At 40.6% G+C, this 27696-nt stretch overlaps 4 protein-coding genes across 5 annotated transcripts in view; all 4 read right to left on the bottom strand.

The window, feature by feature from the left end:
- The window catches only part of LOC102796743 (NACHT, LRR and PYD domains-containing protein 3-like), a 155761-nt gene that overhangs the window by 48985 nt on the left and 79080 nt on the right, over positions 1 to 27696 (bottom strand). The window lies entirely within an intron of this gene.
- LOC148105916 (protein NLRC3-like) lies at positions 30 to 26803 on the bottom strand. Its single transcript, XM_087838983.1, has 5 exons — positions 26789 to 26803; positions 5512 to 5647; positions 3623 to 3699; positions 1724 to 3506; positions 30 to 207 (listed from the first exon to the last, which is right to left on the bottom strand). The coding sequence occupies exons 2-5, from the start codon at positions 5619 to 5621 to the stop codon at positions 30 to 32; spliced, it is 2148 nt and encodes a 715-aa protein (XP_087695109.1). The 5' UTR covers positions 5622 to 5647; positions 26789 to 26803.
- On the bottom strand, positions 9573 to 19505 carry LOC148105917 (uncharacterized). 2 transcript variants are annotated; one of them, XM_087839013.1, is made up of 6 exons: positions 19332 to 19505; positions 13267 to 13484; positions 12856 to 12943; positions 12267 to 12771; positions 9906 to 10065; positions 9573 to 9712 (listed from the first exon to the last, which is right to left on the bottom strand). In XM_087839013.1, the coding sequence occupies exons 1-6, from the start codon at positions 19424 to 19426 to the stop codon at positions 9573 to 9575; spliced, it is 1206 nt and encodes a 401-aa protein (XP_087695139.1). In that variant the 5' UTR covers positions 19427 to 19505. The 2 variants fall into 2 exon arrangements, with proteins under 2 accessions (XP_087695139.1, XP_087695138.1); XM_087839012.1 differs by lacking the exon at positions 19332 to 19505 and adding an exon at positions 14908 to 14943.
- On the bottom strand, positions 13502 to 15308 carry LOC148105918 (uncharacterized). The gene has a single exon (XM_087838987.1). The coding sequence runs from the start codon at positions 15287 to 15289 to the stop codon at positions 13502 to 13504; it is 1788 nt and encodes a 595-aa protein (XP_087695113.1). The 5' UTR covers positions 15290 to 15308.

Genomic DNA, 27696 nt, shown 5'->3' with positions numbered 1-27696 from the left:
AAAAACAACAACAGCCGCAGTCAGTGAACTCACCTCAGAGTCTCCAGTCGACAGTTTGGACTCTCCAGTCCAGCACACAGAAGCTTCACACCGGAAACCTGCAGGTTGATCCAACTCATGTCCAGCTCTGTCAGATGGGAGGGGTTGGACTTCAGCGCTAAGGCCACAACTTCACAGTGAGACTCTGAGAGTCGACACTGAGCCAGTCTGTGATGATAGAAAATATAAAATGTGTTTTTATAAAAGCAGAAAATCTGCATTATAATCTCATACTGAATTTATATGAAGACAAAACAGAGTGAGGTCATAATCTGATGAATCTGCTCTTCACATCTGTGCTTCAGCTCCTCTTACTGTGTTTGACATGACACAACGATTGAGTCTCTCTCAGACCTGCAGACTTTTCTGAGAATCTTTGTTTGGCTTTAATCTGCAGATGAAGGAGGAAGATGGTGTCACATTTACGCTTCCATAATGTCCACAGTCTGTCACTGAGATCTGATTCAGAGTCAGAGTGAAGACACACATTTTGTCTCTTTCCTGTTTTGAATCTGACTCCAGAACATTTTGAATGAGTTCAGCTCAGTGAAGAGTTCCAGCTGGAAAGATGATCTCTGTTTGCTATCTGCTGTCAGGTACGACTGTTCACGTCCACACGCAGGAAAAACCTCCTGACTGTTACCAAACGGAGCAGAAATCTCATCACTGGACAATAATGATGAATGAACTCAGAGCTGCTGATATCAGATCTGAGTTCAGGGGAACTACACACAGAAATGATTGGCTCATTTTAGCTTTCTGAGCCATTATCTGCTGGTGTGTCTCTAATTGGCAGAAAATGATTTGTATTCCTGTTCAGGGCTTCAGTTTTTATGAGTCCAGATCCAGGTGACAGCAAGTTAAAATATTGTTACCTGTCTGTGTCCAGCAGCAGCCTGTATTCACTTTGAATATTGTTATAACCTGACATGGATCAGTTTGTCTTTGATTGGTTTTTAAATGTCACTGTTTCCATTGGACCTGAGTGGCAGTACAAAGACAGAGAGAGAGAGAAAGGAGAGAGAGGATGGAGACAGCAAAGAGAGAGCAAACACAAACAGGTGAGAGTCGACAGGTGACCAAGGTCAGCAACCAATCAGAGAGCTTCTGTTTGACCCACAGTCACTGATGATGACTGCACATAACCAAGCAGTGTGTTACTCTGATATCAAATATGGATCCTGCTCTTCTAATAATGATCATCAGATGATATTATTGTGTTATTTTGTAGCTGAATATGATGTTTGTGTGATTATCAGTGAAAGAAGCAGTGAGGAGGATGGAGAGAGAGAGAGGACAGAGGGTGAAGTTAGAAACACTAAAAGGATTTTTCATGGATTTCATGGATGATTTGAGTGATTTCCAGCAGGACACTTAAACATGTCAGTGGACGTCCTAAAGAACATATTCACTGATATGAAACATGTCATTGAACAGGATTAATATCAGTGGAAACATGGTGGAAACAGCTGTGACTGCATGGATGTGACACACTTCAAATCAGTTCTCCACTCTTGGATTTGGGATCCATGGAGCTGCTGCAGAGTCTGTACAATAAAGGAATGGTGTGGAAGGTTGCAGCGTACGGACACAAACACTTTGTGGTTACAATCTGATTTTATTTTCAAAATTAAACTACTAACCTACACTGATCAATGATGTTAATGATCACATCTGAACTCACCGAGCCTTTCTGCAGTTCCTCACAGCTGGAATCAGTCTCCATCGTCCCCGCTCTGATGTGTTGTACTTCTGCAGGTCCAACTCATCCAGAACCTCCTCTGACATCTGCAGCATGAAGGCCAGAGCTGAGCACTGGATCTCAGAGAGATTCTTCTCTGATCTGTTCTCTGACTTCAGGAACTCTTGGATCTCCTGAAATAATGAGAGGTCGTTCATCTCCATCAGACAGTGGAAGATGTTGATGCTTCTGTCAGGAGAGATTTCATAACTGTTCATCTTCTTCAGGTTGTTGATGACTGTCTGGATGGTTCCTGGACTGTTTTCTGTCTGACCCAGCAGACCTGCTAAAAGTCTCTGGTTGGACTCCAGACAGAGGCCATGAAGGAAGCGAACAAACAGGTCCAGGTGGCCATTTTTACTCTGGAGGGATTTCTCCATGGCTCGTTTAAGGAAATCATCCAGAGAGGATACATTTCCCAAAAAGTTCTTCAGCAACTCTGTCTTCCTGTTGGTGTGACAGTGGAACATGTAGACTGCTGCCAGAAATTCCTGAATGCTCAGATGAACAAAGCAGTAGACTGGTTTCTGGAAGATCACACGCTCTCTTTTGAAGATCTCTGTACAAACTCCTGAGTACACCGAGGCCTCTGTCACCTCCAGACCACACTGCTCCAGGTCTTCTTGGTAGAACATGATGTTTCCTTTCTCCAGATGTTCAAACGCCAGCCTCCCCAGCTTCAGAAGAACTTCCCTGTCAGCCTCCGTCAGCTCCTGTGGACTCGTCTCATGTCCCTCGTGGTACTTGTTCTTCTTCCTCTTTGTCTGAACCAGCAGGAAGTGTGAGTACATGTCAGTCAGGGTCTTGGGCAGCTCTCCTCTCTGCTCTGTAGTAAACATGTGCTCCAGAACTGTAGCAGTGATCCAGCAGAAGACTGGGATACTACACATGATGTGGAGGCTCCTGGATGTCTTCATGTGGGAGATGATTCTGCTGGACAGCTCTTCATCACTGAATCTCCTCCTGAAGTACTCCTCCTTCTGGGCGTCAGTGAAGCCTCGTACTTCTGTTAGCCTGTCAAAACATGTAGGAGGGATCTGATTGGCTGCAGCAGGTCGGGAAGTTATCCAGACGAGAGCGAAGGGAAGCAGATTCCCCTGGATGAGGTTTGTCAGCAGCTGGCTGACTGATGACTTCTGTGTGACATCAGACAGCAGCTTCCTGTTGGTGAAATCCAATGAAAGTCTGCTTTCATCCAGGCCGTCAAAGATGAACAAAAGCTGAGAGACAGCCAGCTTCTCTGCTGTGACCTTCTGTAATGTTGGATGGAAAACATGGAGCAGCTCCAGAAGACTGTACTGCTCATCTCTGATCAGGTTCAGCTCCCTGAAGGAAAGCAGAACCACCACACGGACATGTTGGTTCTCCAAGCCCTCTGCCCATTCCAGAGTGAACTTCTGCACTGAGAAGGTTTTTCCAACACCAGCCACGCCATTGGTCAGAACCACTCTGACGGGTCTCTGTTGGTCAGGTAAGGCCTTAAAGATGTCCTGGTACCTGATTGGAGCGTCATGGAGGGTGTCCATCTTGGAAGCTGTCTCCAGCTGCCTCACCTCATGTTGGGTATGAACCTCTTCACTCTGTCCCTCTGTGATGTAGAGCTCAGTGTAGATCCTGTTGAGGAGGGTTTTACTTCCTTTTTCATCACTTCCTTCAGTCACATGTTCACATCTCCTCCTCAGACTGATCTTATGTTCATCTAAAACCTCCTGCAGACCAACATCTGCTGAAAGAAAGAAAAACAATGAGACTAAAGAGAAAGAAAACTCTTCAATGTCTGAACAACACATGAAGTCCAGTTTTCAGAAATGAGTCCATCAGCAGACAGATGTTCAGTCTTACTTTGTACACAGCTGCTCTGACTGGCTGTCTGCAGTCCAGCTCTGCTTCTGGATCTTTCTCCACACTGTGCAGAAGCTCTGATGGTGACACAGAAAAGTCAAAGTGGAGATACTTCTGTACACCTTTGATTAGACTCATTATAAAAAGGAAAAAAAGTTTGAACACAGTCATGTTTCCAGTTCACTGACTTACATTTATTCCATGTCACTCTAACCTGAACCACAGCTACAACCCAACATTGTTGAGGCCTCATCTCCTCCTTTCCTGACTTTAGAGGTTAAATATGTAATAACCAACAAATAAAAGAATTTGGTTCATTTAAAAGAAATTCACACAGTGACCAAGTAAAGTAACCGTAGTAAAGGAGACAACATCCCATTGATGGTGGGATTATTTGAAAGAATTGTTTTAGTCACATCACCAAATGCAGTTGAACCACCCGTGGATCCATGTTTGACCATTCTACCACTCTGAGCTCTGCTTTTTAATCATTTTATTATATCATCATTCATTTATTCATTCTTTGGAGGGGGGCTATTTCCTAATGCCGCCCCAATAAGGTGATGTTCAAGGGGAAATATAACAGAAACTCTTTCAGTGTTATTCATTAATAAATTAACAGATAAACTGTGAAGAAGAAAATAACTGAGATTTAAAGGAGAGAGTGAGAAACCTGATCATCCATCCTCGTAATACATGTTTATCAGTATCTGCTGTGACCATACTGCAGTAATAACTACAAGTCTACATTTCTGTGACTGTTGATCAATCACAGCAGGAATCTGAGCTCATCTCTGCACACAGAGCAGCTTCAGCTCTGGGATAAACTGCTCGCTTCACGTCCTTCTCAGCTCACAGACACTCATCCTGATATTTTCCTTTAACATTTGATGGTATAATTCATCTGAGTTTACACTTTATCTGCATAAATACAGAAAAACAGACCCAAACACCATAAACCATCAGTTTCACCATGTAGAATATATTGTTGTTTCCTTGCTTTTAGTTCAGAGAAAAACTCACTCAAAACTAATTTTGATTTTCTCTGTTCTCTTTGCCACAGCCCATCCCAGCAGCAGCTGAAGCCGCTGACTGTCACAACACTGAATAACACTTTAGGAGGAATTTCACAGGTCAGTAAAGCTCCAGTTTCAACATGAGTTAATTAATCATAGTTCATCATAAATGTTAACCTGGCTGCCACACATGTTAATGTTAGCCATTTAAATATTAGCAGTTAGCTGAGGCCACAAGAAGAAGAGGCCCTAGAAGAACAATGGATGATGAGATTAGATTTTCAAGACTAGGCAGATACGTGTTTTCCTTTACTGTCTCTTACAGAGGAGGGAGCAGATACCAGACGAGGTCACGGAGGTACGGGGAGGATTCGCAGCAGACAGCAAGACTGCCACGTCCATGCGAGAGAGCGATGGCTACAATAATCTCTGTTTTTGTCTCACTATATAATGTTGTGCAGCCCATTTGAGGGTTATCCTCTCTGTGAACCAGATGCTTGAGTTCACACAGAGGTCCACCAACTGAATTTGATCAGTTATGGAACGATTTACCTCGACAGGCTCCTTTGCTTTTAAACCTCCTTTAAAACACACTTTTACTCCCTGACCTTTGACCCAGTGTGACATGTTGACTCACTACCTCAGACAGCTTAAAAATAGTCTTTTTGTTTTTTGGTGCTGCCTAAAAGAACCGTAAAATATCTGTCCTATATACAGTTATGTTCATATATTTTTGTACTACATCAGGAAACTCAAAAATATAGTTTTTAATATTTTAATCCTTATTTTTTAAACTGTTTTTGTCATTTTTCTTCTCCCATTGCATCAAAAATCATTATTTACACTGAATAAATGAGTCAGCAGCTCTCTTACATTGTTGCTGCAGGTTCATTACTGAACAGTGGAGGTTTTCCTTTGGACCAGTCACTCCTCACAGACACACAGCTGGATGCTGCAGATCCTGCTCCATCCTTTTCCTCCATCTTCTTGATGTCAGGGTGGAGTTAGTCTGAGAGGTAAACACACACACTCAGAGGTGCTGTTGTACAGCAAGCATCACACTGACGGGTTTCTAAAGTTCTCATTGATCATTTCATGGAGTTTCTGTGGTAAACACTGTCCTGTGACGTATGTGTAATGGTGAGGGTCATGAGGGCTAACCAGCCCCACTCCTTACTCCTCATATTTCAGCCTGAAGCACAATAACAGCCTAAACCTAACCAGGAGGCTGTAACCTCAAAGGGACTTCATGGTTAGAAATAAAGGTTTAATGAAATGAAGCAGATCATAAAAACACGAGTTCCAACTTTAAAAGAAGCATCCACACGATGACGGCACAGCAGAGGAGCACTTTCTCTAACACACTGATTCAGTTCCACTGACACAAGGACACACACAGGAAGGCACACACACACAAGCCTTTATAAGAAACAACACAATCATCTGCGCTTGACTTGTCAATCCAAGTCCTTAGCCCATGAGCCCGCGGTATCAGACCACAGATATTCCCTTACTTTGAAAAAATGAAGCCAGTTTTCAGAACAGACCTGACCCAGATAGCAAGGAAACATTGAAACAACGTGGAGTCAATATCAGGCGACGTCATTGAACCAACGTTGAAATGTGACGTTGACCTAATGTCACTCTTGCACCCTTTTTTAATGTTGAAACAACGTCAGGTTTTGATGTTGAATCAATGTTGAAACCTGACATTGAAACAATGTCAGATTCTGATATTGAAACAATGTCAGATTCTGATATTGAAACACTGTTGAGCTATGGTGTTGATTTTCCACCTCTTTCGCACAGTTGCTTTTTATTAAAACAACAGTTAAATCATGACTGGAAATCTACCTTTCTTTATAGGTATTTTAACCAATACTAAACTACTGCATGTTTCCATCAATACTTAAACCACCTAAACACATAATTGTACTTATTCCTTAAATTGGACACCCTTTATAAAAAAAAAACAACAACAAATGTCTCACAATGTATCATGTCAATATTAATATCCTAAAATAAGAAAGCATTGCATGTGATGTAACAGAGAAAAAAAATAAACAAAAAAAGGTCAATAGGCATGTTTCGTTTGCTAAATACTTTATTAAAAGACAGTTTCCTATTTACATTTATATGTTTCACAGAAGTTTGTAATTTTTTACTCTGGGATGGGGATGCATGATGTGCGTCCTGCACCACCCATACCCATACGATCTGGGGCGTATCGGAGCCATTTCTGCACTGCTTGTGCAAAGACAAACTCGGACATAGAGTTTGCCCCTAACTGCTGCGTCAGGCCATCTAGGAAAAAAATACACACACACAAACAAAAAAAGTGAATTAGAGCACATGAATAAGCTCTTGTTAACTGTCTTCAGCGGGGAGAAAGTATGTAAACTCCTAGGCTGATAAACATGAAAGTCACCAGGCGTAAATCTGCAAACTGCCGCATTTGATTCCCAAAGAGCTATGAGCGGAAAAAGTGATAAGTCTTAGCATGGTGTGCCGTGTAGCCTTTAAAACAAAATAAACATGGGGTCCTCGGGCTGTACAACTACAACCCGAGGACTAAACAAGCCAAAGACCAAAGACTCCATCTCCAGATTAACCGGACATGAAAGTCTTGTTATTAAGAAAGACAAAGTAATATAGCAAAAAAACTGTAAAACTTACCACCATATATGCATTTGCAGAGCGCTGTATCTTTAAATGCCATTTTTTGCTTTGTCTGGTCCTTGGTTTTTTTCCCTGCCCAGTTGAGTACCGAGGCCAGCTCATTTGTAATGGCATAAGCCATTACACGGCGGACTCGCACCTCCAGTGTGGTCCCTCCAATCAAGGCAAAGCGTCTCACCTATAGACACATTTTAAGAGATGGAATTAGCGTGTCTCATGTCTTAAATGTGTATGCAAGTGCTTGTGTGTTTAATCAACAGGCCGTTGTTATGTATTTAAATCACATCTGACAGCTATTACACTTTATAGTTACAAAGTGTACATAACCTTTATATACTTACCATTGCCTTATTTGCCTCTTATGATTGAAGAGCTGCCTCTGCATTGTTTAGCTCCTCAATGTTGTGCAAGGGCAAATCCAGAGGCAGTACCCCAGCATCTACCGATTCATTTCAGCAGGGATGGCGGATGGCTCTGACCTCCTCACGGAGTTCGTTAACAGCTGTCGTCAGGTCTGACAGCAGCTAATATCTTTTGTGAGGTCGCATCTGTTTAAAAAAACAATTCCAGAAAGATTAATGGCTTAAGCAGTGAGAGGCGAAAAACTAATAAATAAATAATAAAACGCAGTTTACGTGTGGACAAAAGGTGCAAACACAAGGTAGGTGAGCGTGCAACGTAAAGTTAGGTGAGCGTGCAACGTAAAGTTAGGTGAGCGTGCAACGTAAAGTTAGGTGAGCGTGCAACGTAAAGTTAGGTGAGCGTGCAACGTAAAGTTTGAATTGAGTGCGAATCGAAGCGGGTGCTCTCCAATCATTAAAAGTAACAAAGTCATTGAACACATTTATACAGTTACCTTTACGTTTATCAATCATATCCCAGCCAACATTTATATGTGGGGCCCATATGGTTTGGAAATGGGCTGAAAAATGGGCCCCATATAGGATTGTCCGCGGGTTCCGTAATGGCCCCATGTTAAATGCCCATATAGGTGTTATATTGGTAAAATCTAGGAACTAAATGGGCCCCAACTGGGCAACATACACAGAAACCCACCCAGGCCCCATCTGTCAAGTTTTTTGTGGGTACCATGTGGGCACCACATAGGCTAAAAAGTGGGTTTTAAGTGGGATTGTCCGCGGGTTCCATAATGGCCCCATTTTATAAGCCCATCTTGGTGTTATATTGGTAAAATTTAGGAACTAAATGGGCCCCAACTGGGCGACATACACAGAAACCCACCCGGGCCCCATCTTTCAAGTTTTTTGTGGGTACCATGTGGGCACCACATGGGCTAAAAAGTGGGTTTTAAGTGGGATTGTCCGCGGGTTCCATAATGGCCCCATTTTATAAGCCCATCTTGGTGTTATATTGGTAAAATCTAGGAACTAAATGGGCCCCAACTGGGCAACATACACAGAAACCCACCCGGGCCCCATCTTTCAAGTTTTTTGTGGGTACCATGTGGGCACCACATAGGCTAAAAAGTGGGTTTTAAGTGGGATTGTCCGCGGGTTCCATAATGGCCCCATTTTATAAGCCCATCTTGGTGTTATATTGGCAAAACCTAGGAACTAAATGGCCCCCAACTGGGCAAAGTACACAGAAACCCACCTGGGCCCCACCTTTCAAGTTTTTTGTGGGTACCATGTGGGTTCGACATAAGCTAAAAAGTGGGTTTTAAGTGGGATTGTCCGCGGGTTCCATAATGGCCCCATTTTATAAGCCCATCTTGGTGTTATATTGGTAAAATCTGGGAACTAAATGGACCCCAACTGGGCAAAGTACACAGAAACCCACCCAGGCCCCATTTTTCTAGTTCTTAGTGTGTACAACATGAGGAAAACATGAGCTAAAAAGTTGGAATGGCATTATCAGTGGGTTCTGTAGTTGCATCTTACTTCTTGTTTGAATTGGCTAATTTCTGGCACTGGGCGGGTCCCATGTAGAAAAACAGCCACAAAATCAATTTAACAGACAGCCAATACGGCTTCTGTGACACAAAGACACTAAAAATATTAAAGCTGACTGCAAACAGAAACATCAAGGGGGGACACAAAACACATTTTGTTCACATTTATTTTGTCCCACAACTGTGGGTTTAAGTAACTGTATTCCAAGGAGTGTGAACTTAAAAAACTAGAAATGTCAAACTACATTCAAATTGCTTAGAGAGAGAACTGTAGCAACATGGGAAAAAATAAGGGAAACCCAGAACCTTGTCTTGAATCAGCAGGGGTGTATGTTATGTTTTTTTACAGAGCCGTTAGTCTATTTTGTCCCCTAGCAGCCCTCAGTCCTCCTCTGTCTCTAGCGCCAGTGAACAATTTAGAGAGAGCTTTCTCTGCTTCTTGCAGGTTGACTTTTGCAGTCAAAGAATTCTTCTTCAGTGCCTCTGCAAATGAAGAAGAAAAATGGGTAAGCCAAAGTAAAGGTAACCGTAGCTTACTTCCTTTGGTGATGATTTACAAAGAACAATGTTTATTTCAGTTTCTTGCCTCAAATATATAAGATGGCACAATAACTAATCTCACTTACACTTTCAAACACTTTATTTAAAAAAAGTGTCTCAAGTGAAACTAACTTACCATACACAACATTAAAGAGGCGCAAATCTCTGAACTTTTTCTTCCCATGTCGGCCAAGCAAGTTGTACTCCACGGCAAGCTCGGGTGATATGAGTAATTTCATCATTCTCCTTGTAGCATCATCTACACTTGTTCCCCCTATATCTGCTACCATGGCAACCTGAGGGGAACATACAAAAAGGACAGATTAGATACTGGCATCTGGGTAGGATGTCTCCCTGGGGAGGTGTTTTGGGCACATCCAACCAGGAAGAGACCCAGAGGAACACCCAGGACATGCTAGAGGGACTATGTTTCTCAGCTGGCCTGGAAATGCCTTGGGAGTCCGCTGGAGGAGTAGGGCCAAGTGACTGGAGAGAGCAAAGTCTGGGCCTCTCTACTTAGTACCGGATTGGGTCGCAGGGGGGAGCAGCCTAAGCTTAAGATAATGGACCAGGAATGGAGGATAAATGGACGCTTTACATATTACTTAATGTTAATTGTGTGGAGATAAAATACATATATATATAAAAAAATATGGTAGTAACACAAGCTAAACTGTTAAAAATTGAATTGAAGTTCCTTAATAGGGCTGGGTTCTAGATTTCTAGAGTCGATTCGATTCCGATTCACAAGGTCCCAAATCGATTCGATTCGGAGAACTTTTGTCTCAGACAGTCATAAATACTATCGCCTGATCACGTATCAGTACATTTCCATATTTTTATATCTATAAAAGAAAGCTGACATTTGTGAAATGTGTAAGCATCACAGCAGATGCCTTTGTATCAAAGTAACTGAGGATAAAACACAGAAAAACATGAAGCCGATTTTCTGGCCTGGGATTTTATAGCAGATGACCTTACAAATATTCTGCAGTAGATCAAAAACGAAAGAAAATAATTAATCAACATCTGAACATTACCTGATGCTGCTGAAGTGAAGCAGAGCAAAGTTACAAAGGTTTTATTAGAGACATTTTGCAATTTTGCACAATTTTAAAAAGTTTAAATTTGTTCAGCAGCCTATTTAAAGGCAGAAAGGCCTTCGTAAGTGAAAGGGAAAAAAATAAGCGACAGCACTGTAAATGCAGAAAACAGATTTTTAGATGGGAAACGGTTCTTGAAGTACACTGAGAGAGAGTGAGAGAGAGACAGCGAGCTCTGCGTGAAGTGTGATTTTACCATGGTGGAAAACCAAAACCAAGCAAAAGTAAGAGGGAATTCATGACGATGTTTACGTGAAGCGGAATTTTCAGTGTGCTTTGGATCTTCTTTTGCTGTTGGTTCAGTCAATATTGTTTGGAGAAAGATAAAACCTGCAGCTTCAGAATCTAACACAAAAAACACAAAGTGCCGTCGGCTGAGAAAGGCCACATCTCACTGATTCTGATCCGTCGGCGGGTCCGCGCTTTGTGTTTACATCTTTGTGCAGAATGCATGTGCCTGCTCTCATTTACTTTCTCCAAACTAAAATGGGTTTTATTTGATAAGTCTATAATCAAAACCCACCCCTATTCCTTACCCCTTTATCATTTATCCATAATGTTAAGCAGGACACCTGTGAATATTTTGTTGATTTAGCTGTAAAAGTGCCATAAAATCAGCTGTGAGAGTGTGTGCTTTTATCCCTTTTTTCAGGATTACTTCTACTTTCCACATCTGGTAGTTTTTTTTCTCTACAGTATACTATAAGAGTGTAATCGGGGATTAATAACAGAAAAGGGCAAAAAACAAACTTGAAATTTTACAGTTTTTTTTAAACTGAAAAAGGCACTCATAATGTACATGAATAAAAGATTTAGAATAGGCAATTTGAATTATTAATTGTAAAACAGAACAAAAACAATTTTGTGACCTTTGGCCCTGTGGTTTGTTTTTGGGCATCTCTTTTCTTCTAAATAAGTCCAGCCGTGTTGGGCCCCTGGTAGAGCTCTGGTTGGAAGAGACAGGTTGGAAAAACCTGTCATCAGCGACGGGTTGGGGGCTAAAGGGTTAAAATAAATAAGAACTGGCCAGAATTTGCATAAACTATCATAGCAGAACAAAAATAAGAAATCTATCCGTTATCAAAGTCAGAACCAAATGCTTCATTAGAATAAAAAAATGTAACTTTCTGGAAGGTAAACATGTGGTATAAAAGTAACATCTCAGAAAAAAAAAAATCATAGCAACAGAAAGACATGGTAGCAGATGTGATGGTCTCTGGCCTGCTTTGCTGCCTCAGGACCAGTAAGACTTGCTGTGTTAAATGAAACCAATTGTGCTGTATACAAAAAAAATCATGAAGGAGAATGTCTTTCAGAAAATATATCAAAGAATGTTTTCTGACTTCTGTATAAAGAACAGTGGCAAGCAGAATGGGGAGGAAAAAAAAACTTACTACAGCAGACATGAGACTGGAGTCCTCCAGTTTTCCATTAAGAGCCTCAACATCGTCTTGGGTTTTAAGAGGTAAAACAACCCCTTCAGGGACCTCCGTAACTGAACCATTTTTCTGCTTCAGCAAGGCATTTAACATCTTGCTATGAACCAGTTGAGTCTCCTTCACTTCCTCTAAAATGGCAAGTACTTTCGAGAACATGGCTTCACAAGTGGGGCTGGCGGCACTCCGGGCAGCGGGGCTGGCGGCACTCCGGGCAGCAGGGCTGGCAGCACTTCGGGCAGCGGGGCTGGCGGCACTTCGGGCAGCGGGGCTGGCGGCACTCTGGGCAGCGGGGCTGGAGACACTCTGGGCAGCGGGGCTGGCGACTACACTATTGTTTTTTCCAGAGGGTCGCTTAAGGAGTTGTTCTGGAGGCGTGGGTGGAAGTTCTTCATCTGAATCAGAAGGCTCACTTGATTCAGTGTGGCTGCTCAGTTGATTCTTCATCAGTTTAACACTTGGCCTAGAAAGGTTAAGCACAGAACATTTATGACACTGTTTCAGAAGGAAATAAACTTCATCTTGTTTGTATGCTAGTACCACTTACTTTCTTTTTCTTATGCCATTCTCATTGTCCGTCAAGTCTGATGAATACTCTGCTTGATGCAACTTTGCCCTGGCATTTGCATAAGTTGCTATAACATAAATTGTACAGAATACAACATGTAAGATAAAATGTAAAGAAGAAATAAATCTACAAAAACAATGACAATGAAAAAACGGTTTCCAGTAGAATAGAACAGAATAATCCTTTAATTGTCCCACAAGGGGAAATTTGGTTGTAACAGCAGCCAGAAAACACATATACAAACAAACAGTACACAGGACACAGAACAGAAACATACAACAATACAGGGCCTTACATTTTCAAAAGCCTCCAAGTAAAATAAAATGTTCATGTATAAACTTTTAAAGAAAAGGAAATACAGATGTAGTGTACAAATAAAGTCAAACTTACCTGCATTTCCCATGACACGGACATTGCAGAGTATCCAGTTGCTGGTTGGTGGTGTTCCTTCCTTTACAGCCTTTGTCACATTCACTAATGACGCAGGAGGCCACCAGCATAATTTTCTCTCTGCGTCATGGAACCACTCTGATGGAATGATGTCTACCTTCTTGCAGCCATCAGAGTCAACTTCATCCACAAACTCGACCACACTGAATGAAGACATCCTGTAAACGCCATTAAGTTACATGCTGTGTAGCTGAGGCAAAGCTACAAATGCATTACAAAAAGGTAACAAAATAATTGGTTTTGTAAATTTAGTTACAGGAGCACTAGCAAGATGACCTGACAGTTTTGACAACAAATGTACACCCAGAGATGTTGAATCAATAGGGTAGTTAAAAAACGCTGTTCCAGTCTCAAACAGTTCATACAAAACATGTATTTCTCCGATGAACAGCACAATGTTCTGCACAACTGCAACTTTGCCTTCAAGATCAAAACAATTTGTTCCATTGGAGGTGGAGATTATTTGATTTCCATGTCTGTACATCTTGTACTGAAAAGAATGATGGACCAAAAATTCAGTCATCATAGGTCCAGATGTATGTGGTTGTGTGAGTACACCCTCTGGCATTTTGCAAGACCTGTGAGCATACAATTGCTTTTCACAAACTCGTCTGACAATTTGCTGTACAGGATCCTGTGGTCTTCTCACCATCTTTTTTAACTGTCCCAAATAATTCTCAAATGGAAAACATGAAACCAAATCCAGAGGGCCATACTTTTTAGCATCATCTGCTAGGTGCAAAAGACTGTGTGTATTGTTAACTAAGAATTTAGTCCCATAAATCTTAGCAAAGTTGGCAACAAAGCATCTTAATAAATTTTTTGCATAATAACAGTACTCTTTACACAAAGGAGACAAAAGTATCCTCATAGCAGATGACAAAACCAGGAAGTTCTTGTACTGTGGATTGCACAGTTTCTGGAAAAGCACAACTGGTCCAGTATACAACAAAAATTGTCTTAATTCTGTAGCTTTCCATTGTCTGTACTCCATTAGGGACCGTGGCTTTCTGGAAAACGTGCGTGGCAGACTTTGCCTACACTGTTTTAAGTGATCAGAAATGGCAGACAGAGTAGAAGAAGGAACCCGACACTGCAATGGTCCCTTAATCCACAGGGCAAGTAATTTACGTACAATACCCAAGCAAATTAAATGCATATAGTCTAAGGGAAAGGCTGAAACCATGCCAATGCCTAGCTCTTGAAGAGGTGATTTGGAGTTGTGGTGATCTTCATCTAACATTTCTTCAAACTGAGAATCTGATCTGAGACTTGAATCCATATCTGGAAAAATAACTTTCCCATCAACATAAACACCATACTGTGTACAGCGCTCACAAGAACTGTAGCCACCATGACCTTTGATGCATTTTAAATAAGCTCTAGCTGGGGTGTCACAGATAAAAGCATCTGGAAGGGGTACATTGAAGTGTTTTCCATTAAAAACAATACCAGTTTTTGTGACCTTTTTTACATCTTCTATAAAATCATGCATGTAGTCGTTCACCGACTCAGGTTTGCAGGGACCAGCATATATACCTATCATGAAAACATTTGCTTGTGGCAGTTCAACTATCTTACCTAAAATAGGCCACAGTTGCATATTAGAGCTCTTATAGAGAGGCAAACCATCAACATTAACACGAATGGTTAATGTATCAGTTTTCAGTTCATGTTGATTTATCATTTTCAGTTCTGACAATACTGCACTTTCAAGACCAAAATGGTAGTAACTTCCCCTGCCAATCTGTTTCACTTCACAGTCTTTTAATGTACTGAGCAAAGTTCTGGGATCCTTTGGCAAATCTAGACCAAGCTCCAAAAGTATGGTTAAGAGCTCTGACAACACAGAATGAGACACATTTCGGTTTGCTGCCCATTCAGCAAGTTTCCTCTTAGCATCAGAGTTTGACTCCCCATCAGGAAAGTCACAGTTTTGTTCGTCATCCGCTTCACTATCCATGTAAAAGTCATTACTATTAAAATCCAGAGGTAAATCTTCATCCAAGCTGTTACTCGAATATTCCTCTACATTGTCCTCTGCCTTGTTGATAGTCTCATCTTTATTTTCTATATCTTCAATATTTTCCACTTCATCCACAGTCGAATGTTTGTTCGCCACATCTTCAGTGTATTGCAAAGCCTGGTCCACGGCCTTCTCTGCAAGTTCCACAGCATCTAAAGCAAGGCTCTGTAAATGCTGCTGAACTCTAACTTTAATTCTCCTTCTCCTCGTCCGTGATTTGGCAAGAAGGTAATCCATTTCACTAAAATACACAGAAGATTGTGTGCAGAATAGAAGTGTGAGCCATTTTCACACATACGGCAATCCAAAAAATTGCAGAAGATATTCTGAAGAGGAATACAGTGGCTTGCAAAAGTATTCGCCCCCCTTGAACTTTTCCACATTTTGTCACATTACAGCCACAAGCAGGAATCAATTTTATTGGAATTCCATGTGAAAGACCAATACAAAGTGGTGTACACGTGAGAAGTGGAACAAAAATCATACATGATTCCAAACATTTTTTACAAATAGATAACTGCAAAGTGGGGTGTGTGTAATTATTCAGCCCCCTTTGGTCTAAGTGCAGTCAGTTGCCCATAGACATTGCCTGATGAGTGCTAATGACTAAATAGAGTGCACCTGTGATCTAATGTCAGTACAGCTGCTCTGTGACGGCCTCAGAGGTTGTCTAAGAGAATATTGGGAGCAACAACACCATGAAGTCCAAAGACCACACCAGACAGGTCAGGGATAAAGTTATTGAGAAATTCAAAGCAGGCTTAGGCTACAAAAAGATTTCCCAAGCCTTGAACATCCCACGGAGCACTGTTCAAGCCATCATTCAGAAATGGAAGGAGTATGGTACAACTGTAAACCTACCAAGACAAGGCCGTCCACCTAAACTCACAGGCCGAACAAGGAGGGCGCTGCAGAGAAAGAGAGAAATGCAGCCAAGAGGCCCATGGTGACTCTGGATGAGCTGCAGAGATCTATAGCTCAAGTGGGGGAATCTGTCCATAGGACAACTATTAGTCGTGCACTGCACAAAGTTGGCCTTTATGGAAGAGTGGCAAAAAGAAAGCCATTGTTAAAAGAAAATCATAAGAAGTCCCGTTTGCAGTTTGCCACAAGCCATGTGGGGGACACAGCAAACATGTGGAAGAAGATGCCCTGGTAGGATGAGACCAAAGATTGAACTTTTTGGCCAAAATGCAAAACGCTATGTGTGGCAGAAAACTAACACTGCACACACTCTGAACACACCATCCCCACTATTGGTCTTTCACGTGGGATTCCAATAAACTTGATTCATGTTTGTGGCTGTAATGTGACAAAATGTGGAAAAGTTCAAGGGGGCCGAATACTTTTGCAAGCCACTGTATGTGGAAACATTGTTTGTAAAAAACATTTCAGCCAGAGTGGAGATTTTCCATCAATCTACACTGTAAAATGTATAAATCAGCAAGTGATAAATTATCACTGTTGCTGGTATTTTCTCAAAGAGTTGTATGTGATAGAAATTGCTGTTTATAGTCCTCCTGTACATCTGCATGTTGCTTCCCAATTAAAATCTATAATTGTGGGGATTCATATTCATGTGATACTTATAACAACAGTTATCAAGTATACCAGTTTAACTTTGCTGATGTGCTTGAAGGAAAATGGTTATTTCCATGTATTTCCCTATTCTGCCTTTAATTTTGAGGAGTTCCTTCTAGCTGTTACAGTGCTATGAGCTCAAAATGTGGTTATAAATATGTTGTACTTGTAAATCAGTTTTGTACTTGTAAATCAGGATTTGTATGTGTAAAGAAGATTTGTGTGTGTGTGCGTAAAAAAGATTTGTATGTGTAAAAAGAATTTGTGTGTGCGTAAAAAAGATTTGTGTGTGGACTTAGCCAAAAAGAACCCTGCAAGTTACAAGTATGAATTTTGACCCTATTTTTCTTCCTTTCATCTGATTGGTCAATGTCATGTCAATCACAAATGTGACAATCCAATCAGAGAACAGATGGGTTTGGCTGTTGGAGGGGCGCGTTTTTGAACTGCAGGTCTTTGAAGGGAATAAATGCCCTTTTACATGCCAGCCCAGCGTTTTCCTTCATCACCAGGAGGGAAAACAGTCTGTGGTCATCCGACTTTGGTGATTTTTGTGTCACAGGTCTACGTGCTTAATACCGGGACTTCCACAGCCTTTTCAACAGCGCTGTGGGGGGGAGGGGGGAAGGCAGAGTTTTGGAAATTACAGTCTTCATTACAAAGCTTTCTCCGTTATGAATTAGCATACATGTTTTTATTGAACATTTGAAGAACTAGCCAAAAAAAAAAAACTCTTGTAGAGGACATAAAGTCAGAGATAGAAACGACAAGGAGCAGGTGCATCTAGTGCAGGTAGAGCTGCTTCAAAAACCCACAGAGTTCAGCAGCCAGCGCAAGAAATTCTGGATCCTTAGCTTTTAGTTAGCATTAGCAGCACATCCTGCGTCCGATGTGAAAGGACTTTCATGCTGCGCACTGTGACTCACAGCAATGGTCCCAGGTCAGCCCTGACTTTGTGTTAAACTAATCCTAAAGTAATAATGGTATTTCTAACCACTGATATACCACAACTTTATCCTTTCAACAGCTGCTTAAAGTTAGGGGACCTAGCCTCTATCAGATATTTATATAGAGATCCTCCTGCTTCAAACTGTGTTACCCTTCAAGGACCTGCAGTTCAAAAAAGCTCCCCTCCGACAGCCAAACCCATCTGTTTTCTGATTGGATTGTTACATTTGTGATTGACATGACATTGAGCAATCAGATGAAAGGAAGAAAAATAGGGTCAAAATTCGTACTTGTAACGTGCAGGGGGTTTTTGGCCACACACAAATCTTTTTTACTCTCATACAAATCTTTTTTACACACACACAAATTCTTTTTACACATACAAATCCTGATTTACAAGTACAAAATATTTATGACCACATTTTGAGCCCATACAGTGCACCTAAAACAAAAAATCTGCAGTGATTTACATTTGCTGAATGATCAATTTTGTAAAATAACAGTCTATTTTTGTGTGCACAGCTTACAAAACTGTACTGTAAGGCATGCTCTGATTGCATGCTAAAATGTTGTTGCTTAAAAATAAAATCTGTAATACATGATAATTAAGAACATCAACAGAAACACTTATTAAAAAGTAGATACACAATTTCTATAGAATGGAAAACAACTCAGTTAATTTTTTTCCTATGAATACCAGCATCTTAAACAACTCCAACAACTATGACGAAAAACGCTTTCCTGCTCCCCTCACCATCAGCTGATTAACACTGAGCTGCTGCTGTCAACACCATCAAACTTATTTAATGTTTAATGTTATGTTATTTTTAAATCTTTACCAAAACTTAACGACTGTGGATGCTCACACCTGCTGTTAAAAAAAACTGTTAGAGATTACAGGAGTAATTTCTCTCTTTTTTTTTTAAATCGGCAAGCCTGCATTTTTATTGGTTACCATGTTTATTACCACTTTTATCAGTAAAAACCTTTCTATAAAGTATAGATTTCAATTCAATTCACCTTAATGTGCTGCACTACTTACAGTCCTGTGAGCTCTGGTTACTGACAGCAGGTGTGAATGTTTGGAGTCCTAAACTCAGATAGAGATTAGAATAACAAGGGAATGTAAAATGTTTTGATGCACCTGACAGCAGCAGCTCAGAGAGAACTCCAATTGTGAGGGGAAGAGCAAAAGTTGTGGGACATGTGAAGAAAGCACTGTTGGCATTATGTTAGCACAAAACATTGAAATTTCAATAGATGTCTAATTATGAAATTGGTTATTGACTCCTGCAGCTAAATAAACATTTATACCGATTACCAGAAGAAGAAAAAAAATAGTAATGCAGTCCTTTCACAGATGTCCCATTAACCATCACTTTTCAAAATAATCCGTGCAAGCTATTGAATATGGCTAATAAGTAATACAAATAATATGAAAATGACTTACATCTCAAAGATGGTGTTTGAGATCCCAAAGAATCTAAATGTCATAAGGAAATAAAAGAAAGTACATGAGAAAGAAAAAGTTGCAAACATTTCCATTTTTTCCAGGATAATTCAATATAAGAGATTTACTTACTAATGCACAAAATGAACAGTGTAATTAGAAGTTTGAAATGCACTGCAAGTGTTTATATGGTAAACTGATCAACTCCAACAGCAAACACTGGCAGTGCAAAAATGTACCTAACTAGCTGACAGGCTTTAAAGTCACAGGAAGATATATATAAATGGTGACATATCCCAGAACAAATCTGAACATAAAAATATTATTAATTATCTATCTTCAGCAACTGTGTGCTGTACAAGCACTATAAAATTTTAACATGTTTCATTTGCAGTTGAATGACACAAAATCACTTAGGGGGGCACATATGACCTGCAGGCTGCACTTTGGACATCCTGCAGTAGACTGCTACATAGACTACTTAACTATGCATAGGGGGATATTCAGTGAAAGACTTAATTTATTAAATAGTTAATTAAGCCATCAACGGGAGTTAGATTTAATACTAGTGTTTTACACAGCATTCAGCTATAGTAACATGTTCTGTATATTCCTACATCACCATCTGATCTGAACAGCTGCACTTACTTATTAAATTAATAACTGCCTTGGCCAAACATTTTTCAGTAACCAATAACTAGATGGAACAGCACAGTATCTAAGGCTACGTCCACACATACACGGGTATTTTTGAAAACGCAGATTTTTCTGTGCGTTTTCACCTTTCGTCCACACATAAACGGCATTTTCGGTTACTGAAAGCTGAGACTTTTTTGAAACTCATGCCAGGGTGGAGATTTTCGAAAACTCCGTTTTTGCCTTTAGGTGTGGATGTAGGGAAACAGAGGAAACTCTGCATCAAAGGTCTGTGCCTTTTTTGACGTCACACCTTGCGCCAGGTTATTGCTTCGGTGAAATGAATTTCTACAATGGCGGACTTAGACAAAATACCATTACTGTTAATTTTACTCTATGCAGTGTTTCAATGCTTACATATACACAGTTACTGTCCCTCCACACATAGGACTCCATCTTTGTTTACTCTTTCCCACCGAGGCTTCATGACTTCTGATTGGCCAACATTTCCACACGTTAGGAATATATCGCCACCTGCTGTTTTGGCATATTCCTAGCAGCATTTTCCTTCGTTTTTGGCGTTTACACATTTTTTTTAAACGAAAACAGAAAATGTCCGTTTTCAAAATTACTCATGTACGTGTGGACGTAGCCTAAGAGAGTGATCCAGGCTGTGTTTAAGCTGAAAAAGCTGTGTTTCTCTCCCACCCCCCCTTCTTTTTGCACACCATAAATGCATATCTGGTAACATTACCATAGACGTGACCGGTAGGTTCACGTTCAGATAATGAAACATTTAAGCTGCAGGCATCTACTGCAGTAATTTAAACAATCATCTCATATTTTACACCCCTATAAAGTGAGCTTGCAACATTGCACATGTATGTCATGTGGTACTGTATGACTAACTGCCATTTTGTTTACTGAGTAGTGCATAATGGCCGCATTACCTGAGCGGGAATCCACTAAAGCACAGTACTAAAACATAAAAAAATCATTACTTTTTGAATTAATTAAAAATACCTGGTTGCAGATGCACAACGGGAGAAAAAAAACGCGGTGTACATTATATTATGTAAATTCACAAACTGTATAGATATTGGTGCTATGGAAACAGAATAAGATAAGATAAAATGTACTTTACTAAGTAGAATATAGGCAGTAGGAGTTTTGTGAGTAACTTTTAATTATGTTTGCCAAAGACAATGACAGTAAATTAACCCAGTTTCACCTGCTAGCTAAGGATGTTATATGCCTCTCACCCTTATACAGTTTAGGACAAGTATAGAAAGCAACTAAAATAACCATTGATGATAACTTATCAAACCTTCAGTATTTACCTTGGTGTTAGTTTTAAATTCCTTTAAATAATCGATGTCCTCCACATACTCCAGGCACCAGCGAGTGAAAAATCTGCTCACAACAGACCACACTAGTCCAAAGGCGGCGCAATCTGCTCCTCCCTTATTTAAACAAAAAAGACCGCGAAGACTGGTTGCAATAGGAACCGCTCACTTTAAAAAACAACTTTATTTAAAAAGTTGTTTTTTTCATAGGTGGCGCAATCCGCTCCTCCCTCATTTAAACAAAAAAGACCGCGAACACTGGTTGCAATAGGAACCGCTCACTTTAAAAAACAACTTTATTTAAAAAGTCATTTTACGCCTGATACAAACATTTTAAAAGGCAAACCATGCACAAGCTAAAAAGATAAATTTTAGTTTTGCTTAGTTTTTTAAGTATAGGAATGGTTAATATGTTTTAAAAAATCATATGTAATTATTGTCAAATAACATAAAAATAAAACAACATAATAATAAAGGTATAATTGACAGAATATATCATAATGATAACAATAGCAACACCTCACTTAAAAGCTCTTCTAAATAAACAATAGAAAAGTTTTTGAAAAGTTATTTTGAAAAGTTTCAAGTGTCAATACACCATACACCATACAGTTGAGGCGTGACTGCTGGAAAGGCCGCATTCCCTTTGCATCAGTTCAAAAAAAATATAAATTATTTCTGGTTATATAATTTAGGGACTCAAGTTGAAGAGTAAGCTTTATACTGAGGAGCTTTTACCTGATCAACCAAAACTTTCAACTTCCACAGTCTTTTTAGTTTTTCAAGTGAGTTATGCTTCCACATATGTAATATAGCTAATGGTCTTTTCTCTAATGCAGTATAGTGTGTCTGATTTACTGGAAATCGTCAACTGCATGTTTGCTAATGTGAACAGTCCTAATTGAACAACTGGAAATCCTGAATTTGCACAAAATGCCAAATCTGTATTTTTCTCTGTATAATTCACTTATATCTTAGGTTTTTTATTTGGGTTTTTTGGGGGGGTTTTTTGCTTTTCTTGATATTGCATGCTATAATGTTTTTTTTCTATTCTTATGTCCGTTTTCATCACATTTTATTGCTGCTGTGACAAGTGAATATCCCCAAGAGGAATCAATTAAGTTCTTATTTTATCTTATCTGAGCCTGGCCATGCAGAGCACTGAAAGTTCAAATACTGAGGCTAAAAACTGAGAGGGTCAAAAATGAAAAGTAAAGAATATTTGACTGTGCCTAAGGATAGCAGAAGTGATAGACTGAGGTTGTGCCAAATATTTTAAAGTTAGGGTGATTTGTTAGAGAATGGTACCCATGGGTGCTGTCTGCAGGTTATAAAAGAGAGTTATGTTCTTACTTCCTTTTGAGATTCTTTTTAAAATTTGACTTTCACAACTCCCTGGATTGTGTGCAATCTGTGATGGGCTTCTTTGGAATAAGTCCTCCTTTATTCAAATAACACTTTCTCAGGTTCTTCACAGAAGAAGAATCGTAGAGCCTCCATAAAAGGCTCTATCACTTTTAAAAGTAACCTTTCCAACACTGACTAGGACCTACATTGGATGCCCACCCATATGGATTTAATGTTAGAAACCCAAGTGGGTCCCATATATACTAAACAATCTTGAGCCCATGCCCATATTAACTTAACACAACACATATGGGGCCCACATAGACATGTTTTCAGGGTCTGACTTGCATTTGCTCATGTGTGATCCATATAGTTTGACCAGGTAAGCCCCACCTGTGTCATCAGAGCTAAAAAAAAAAAAAAAATTGATTACCTCACACAACAACATGTTTTCTTGTCTGCTTGTTCAAACTACAAATAAAATGTGACAGCAAACGCGCTCTAGTGTGAACCCTCAAAGCGGCCCGCATGCGCAAAAGAAGACGTCACACACAACGCGCTCTGTTTAGACCCAGACCAAACAGTATTGTTTGACTGATGGCCGTTAATACAAAGACTTGTTTCAGACTTTACGTTTCCCAATTTTGCTTTAAGTTATGAAGTTATTTTGTTATTTACATATGGCCTAATAATGATCCTTATTGCTGTTTTAGAGAGGAGCGGTGCTTCAAAGGATAGTTGCAGATAGTTGCAGATTTCTGTCAGAATATGCAGATTATACAGTATAAATAAAATGTTAACGTTTCTCCAATGTTGTCTTCCCAACAGTTTCACTGACATCTGCACGGGATGGTCAGGAAGCGTTCACGGTGTCTTCTTGGGCGCTGATAATTGGTGTCTGTCTTGTGTCACTGATGTAAAAGATGGAGTTAATGCGACATGACCATTCGAACAGCAGTCGCTTTCGAAAACATCAGATATGTATCAGATTATATGGGGCCCACATAGACATGTTTTCAGGGTCTGACTGGCATTTGCCCATGTGGGACCCATACAGTTTGACCAGGTGGGCCCCACCTGTGTCATCAGTGCTAAAGAAATATATTGATTACCTCACTTTGCCCCATATGGGGCCCACATAGGCATGTTTTTAGGTTCTAACTTGCATTTGCCCATGTGTAACCCATATCGTTTGACCAGGTGGGCCCCACCTGTGTCATCGATACTAAAACATATATTGATTACCTCACTTTGCCCCACCTGGGGCACACAACAACAGCCTATCCTTAAATGTCTGTGTTAGCCCATGTCTGTCTTAGATGGAAAACCCAAGTGGGCCCTACGTGTGTTTCCCATTTTGGACCAAGTTAAGTCTTTCCCATGTTTGACCCAGCAAGGACCTACTATATGTTTCCACTTGGTTTTGCCCATATGGTTTTGATGTGAGAAACCCAAGTGGGTCCCATATATACTAAACAATCCTGAACCCACATAAATATAAGCCCATATTAACTTAACATAACCCATATTGGGCCCACATAGACATGTTTTCAGGGTCTGACTGGCATTTGCCCATGTGGGACCCATACAGTTTGACCAGGTGGGCCCAACCTGTGTCATCAGTGCTAAAAATATATATTGATTACCTCACTTTGCCCCATATGGGGCCCACATAGGCATGTTTTTAGGTTCTGACTTGCATTTGCCCATGTGTAACCCATATTGTTTGACCAGGTGGGCCCCACCTGTGTCATCGATACTAAAACATATATTGATTACCTCACTTTGCCCCACCTGGGGCACACAACAACAGCCTATCCTTAAATGTCTGTGTTAGCCCATGTCTATCCTAGGTGGAAAACCCAAGTGGGTCCTACGTGTGTTTCCCATTTTGGACCAAGTTAAGTGTTTCCCATGTTTGACCCAGCTAGGACCTACTAAAAGCGCCCACTTGGGATTCCCCATATGGGTTTAATGTGAAAAACCCAAGTAGGCCCCATACAAAAAGCCCAGTTTGAGCCCATGCCCACATGATACCCATCCAGCCCGCGCAAAAACCAGGTGGGGCCCATATATACATGTTGGCTGGGATATCACAGATTTACAATTTTTTGTAGTACTATGCTAAAAAGCAACTACAGAGCGAAAGTCTGGGTCAAGCGCCGAGGCGACGGCAAGAACAAAGGAACCCTCGAAGCGTTAATGCTAGCTAGCTAGCTTTGTAAGGGAATATAACGGAAAAGTATGAAACGAAAATGTTTTCTTTGTTGACTTTGTTCGCAGTGCAATTTATTTGTTGCCGGATTGTAAGATGAAAGTAGACACAATTTCGGGCTCCCACATTTTGTCCGAAACTTTACATTAACAAGTTTGTTTGTTTTTTACTGTTATTCAAATGCAACCGTGGAAATAACGAATAGAACAAAAGTCATTCATTCTTACCTTATATTAATCGTGGTGCAGGCCAGTGCAGTGCATGAACTGATGCCTTCTCTGGTCAATTCCGCTGAGAGTAAATCTAATGTCCCGCTCTACTGTACAAGACAATGGTTACCTGAAGGGATGTACCACTGTGAGAGGGGGGGCTATGGAATAGTCCAAGTGGTAGCAGCTTTAATTTCCCGCGAAACCATAAATCAATGGTTTTTCAACGTGATTGTTGTCACCTTGTCAACTATAAATAGATCAACAATCAACGATGACAGAACAACAGTGAATCAATGTTATTTCAATGTCAGTGTCAGGTTTCATCAGTATTTCAATGTTGTTTCAACATCGGTTTTGTGTTGACATTTCAAGCATGACGATTTTGATGGTTCAGATGGAAAATCAACATCTGTTCAATGTCTCCTTGCTATCTGGGGATGTTTATGCTACAGCCTGTTTACCAATATAATCAATATCAGGTATCAGAGCAACAGAAACCTCGGTGATCAGGACGCTGGGACTGAGAACAGGAAGTGGCTCAAACGTCACAGTTTCATAACGTCAGCCTGAACTCCACTCACGGAGTTTCTGTCGCCATTGTAGTTTTTAAAGTCTCGTGATAAAGGCGGGTCTTTCTGTGAATCCGCACGCTCATTGGCTAATAGCTCGAGATTGACACATCGTTATCCAATGAGCGTGCGGGAACTTCCGACATAAAGTTGTTTCCTTTGAAAAACCAAAGTCTGATTATTTTTGCCTCCACTGACGGAGCCTGTTGTTCCCGCCACAGAGACACAGTAATGTCAGAGCGGTGTTAACACTCACCCTGCCTCAGCACTAGTGATGTGCGGATCGATCCTGAAATATCGATTCCTCCGATACCAATCATTTATGTTCTAGAATCGATTCTCACATTAAAATATCGATATTTTAGTAAATTAGGGTAAATTTGCAGTTTATCATTAACAGGAACACAGTGGAAAGAAACTATAACATTCGGATTGTCTACATTCAAAGTAACTAGTTCCTCTTCCGCCTTTCATAGTCATGTGCGAAATAGGCTGTCTCGCAGCCCCTTGGCGTGCGCACTCACAACAATGGCTGAGCGTAATTGGAGTCATGTGCTAACCTATTTTACCTCCACAAAAACTGAGACGTGGTTTGCGATACATGTGGCAAAAACGTGAGGTGTTGTGGCCACACTAGGAAGACGACGTGTCGGTCGGCTCAGATATTTGAAGTTTACACAGCTACATTCTCACCTGAAAATATGTTAAAAGTTTTTTTGCGACCCACAAAGAGAAATAAGAGTAATATTAAAACTAAGCAGCTGCCGTCATTGTTGGAAACAAGTACTCTGATGTCCTGTAATCATTATGATGCTATAATTTGAGATACAATAAATAAAATAAGTTTTTGCACAAAGTATCGGTATCGGATCAGTATCGTCGATACCACCCTGAATATTACTTGGTATTGGATCGGAAAGGAAATCAGTGGTATCGCACATCACTACTCAGCACAGCTCTCACTCTCCTCCTGCTCTCTCACACTAAACGGAGGCTCAGCTAAACTCACTTCCTCTCTACTTACAGGAAACCAGCTCAGAGGAGCCGACCGGCCTCACATTTCACCCACAGACACGAACAGCGTGGAATTATTTTATGTCATAAGAAGAAACATATTCATGTTAACACTCACCTGCCTCAGCTCCACCTTCCTCCCAACCCCCGGGCCTCAGACCGGTACCGGTCCATGAGTCGTTTGGTACCGGGCTGTGAGAGTTGAGGCTCAGGTGTGAAATGTATTGTTTTCATGGTTTTTATCGGTTTTACGCATTATTTTGTTATTGTTTTTATCGTTAACTCGGTTTTGACCACCAGGACCAAGCTGACTGCTGACACAGAGTTCATACTCTAACTGCTCGCTGCTCTGCTAGCTAAGTTAACTGATGTTAAAGGTCAGAGTAAAGAAATGACGTGATGCTGCTGGGAGTGACACCACAGACTAGCAGCATTTAGTTACTCAGCATATAATGCAGTTAATCTGAAATCTCTTTTTCTCTCTGAAACAAAGTGACAGCAGACTGAGTCAAAGACAGAAACCTTATTTAAACACCAAATATTCACCGGCTTCACTTCCTGATCCAGGATTCAAAGAGGACGTTGCACTTACTCAGCTTCTTCCCATGAACGTCTTCACTCTGCAGCTCTGCTGTCTGGACCAGGTCTGTGTAGAAACAGAGACAATCTTCTGCTTCATCAGTCCTCTGTGTCTGCAGGCTGAAGTCACATTAAACACTTCACACCAGCAAAGAGTCTGAAGCTCACAGGTCAAAGGTCAGCTGCTGCACCTTGTGTGATCTTGTTTGATCAATAATTAACCTGCAGCAGGTTTGTGCTCCAACTCCAACACACTGAACAACCCTGAGAACAAATCAGATGATGTGGGTGTGTCTGCAAGATTCAATAGTATTAAACACCTCACACCAGCAATGAGTCTGAAGCTCGCAGGTTAAAGGTCAAAGGTCAGCTGCCACACTGTATATAACAGTTCAATATGTATACAACCTGACTGTGGGCGTGTGTGCAGCCATAAACAGTTTAAAC

This window comes from Neolamprologus brichardi, chromosome 3 (assembly GCF_056152115.1).
Source record: "Neolamprologus brichardi isolate AB-2024 chromosome 3, ASM5615211v1, whole genome shotgun sequence".
In the NCBI taxonomy this organism is placed as follows: Eukaryota; Metazoa; Chordata; class Actinopteri; order Cichliformes; family Cichlidae; genus Neolamprologus; species Neolamprologus brichardi.
This window is presented reverse-complemented; position numbering and strand designations above follow the sequence as displayed.

What these genes read in the sequence shown, in the direction of transcription:
- LOC148105916 (XM_087838983.1), bottom strand. Translation starts at nt 5,621, where the DNA reads ATGGAGGAAAAGGATGGAGCAGGATCTGCAGCATCCAGCTGTGTGTCT. An exon ending in AATGAACCTGCAGCAACAAT is followed by an intron (nt 3,700 to 5,511) that starts GTAAGAGAGCTG and finishes TGTCACCATCAG; the next exon opens with AGCTTCTGCACAGTGTGGAG. An exon ending in AGGAACTGCAGAAAGGCTCG is followed by an intron (nt 208 to 1,723) that starts GTGAGTTCAGAT and finishes CTATCATCACAG; the next exon opens with ACTGGCTCAGTGTCGACTCT.
- LOC148105918 (XM_087838987.1), bottom strand. Translation starts at nt 15,289, where the DNA reads ATGGATAGTGAAGCGGATGACGAACAAAACTGTGACTTTCCTGATGGG.
- LOC148105917 (XM_087839013.1), bottom strand. Translation starts at nt 19,426, where the DNA reads ATGGAAATGTTTGCAACTTTTTCTTTCTCATGTACTTTCTTTTATTTC. An exon ending in CCAGTCTCATGTCTGCTGTA is followed by an intron (nt 10,066 to 12,266) that starts GTAAGTTTTTTT and finishes TGTTCCCCTCAG; the next exon opens with GTTGCCATGGTAGCAGATAT. An exon ending in CCTCTTTAATGTTGTGTATG is followed by an intron (nt 9,713 to 9,905) that starts GTAAGTTAGTTT and finishes CTTCATTTGCAG; the next exon opens with AGGCACTGAAGAAGAATTCT.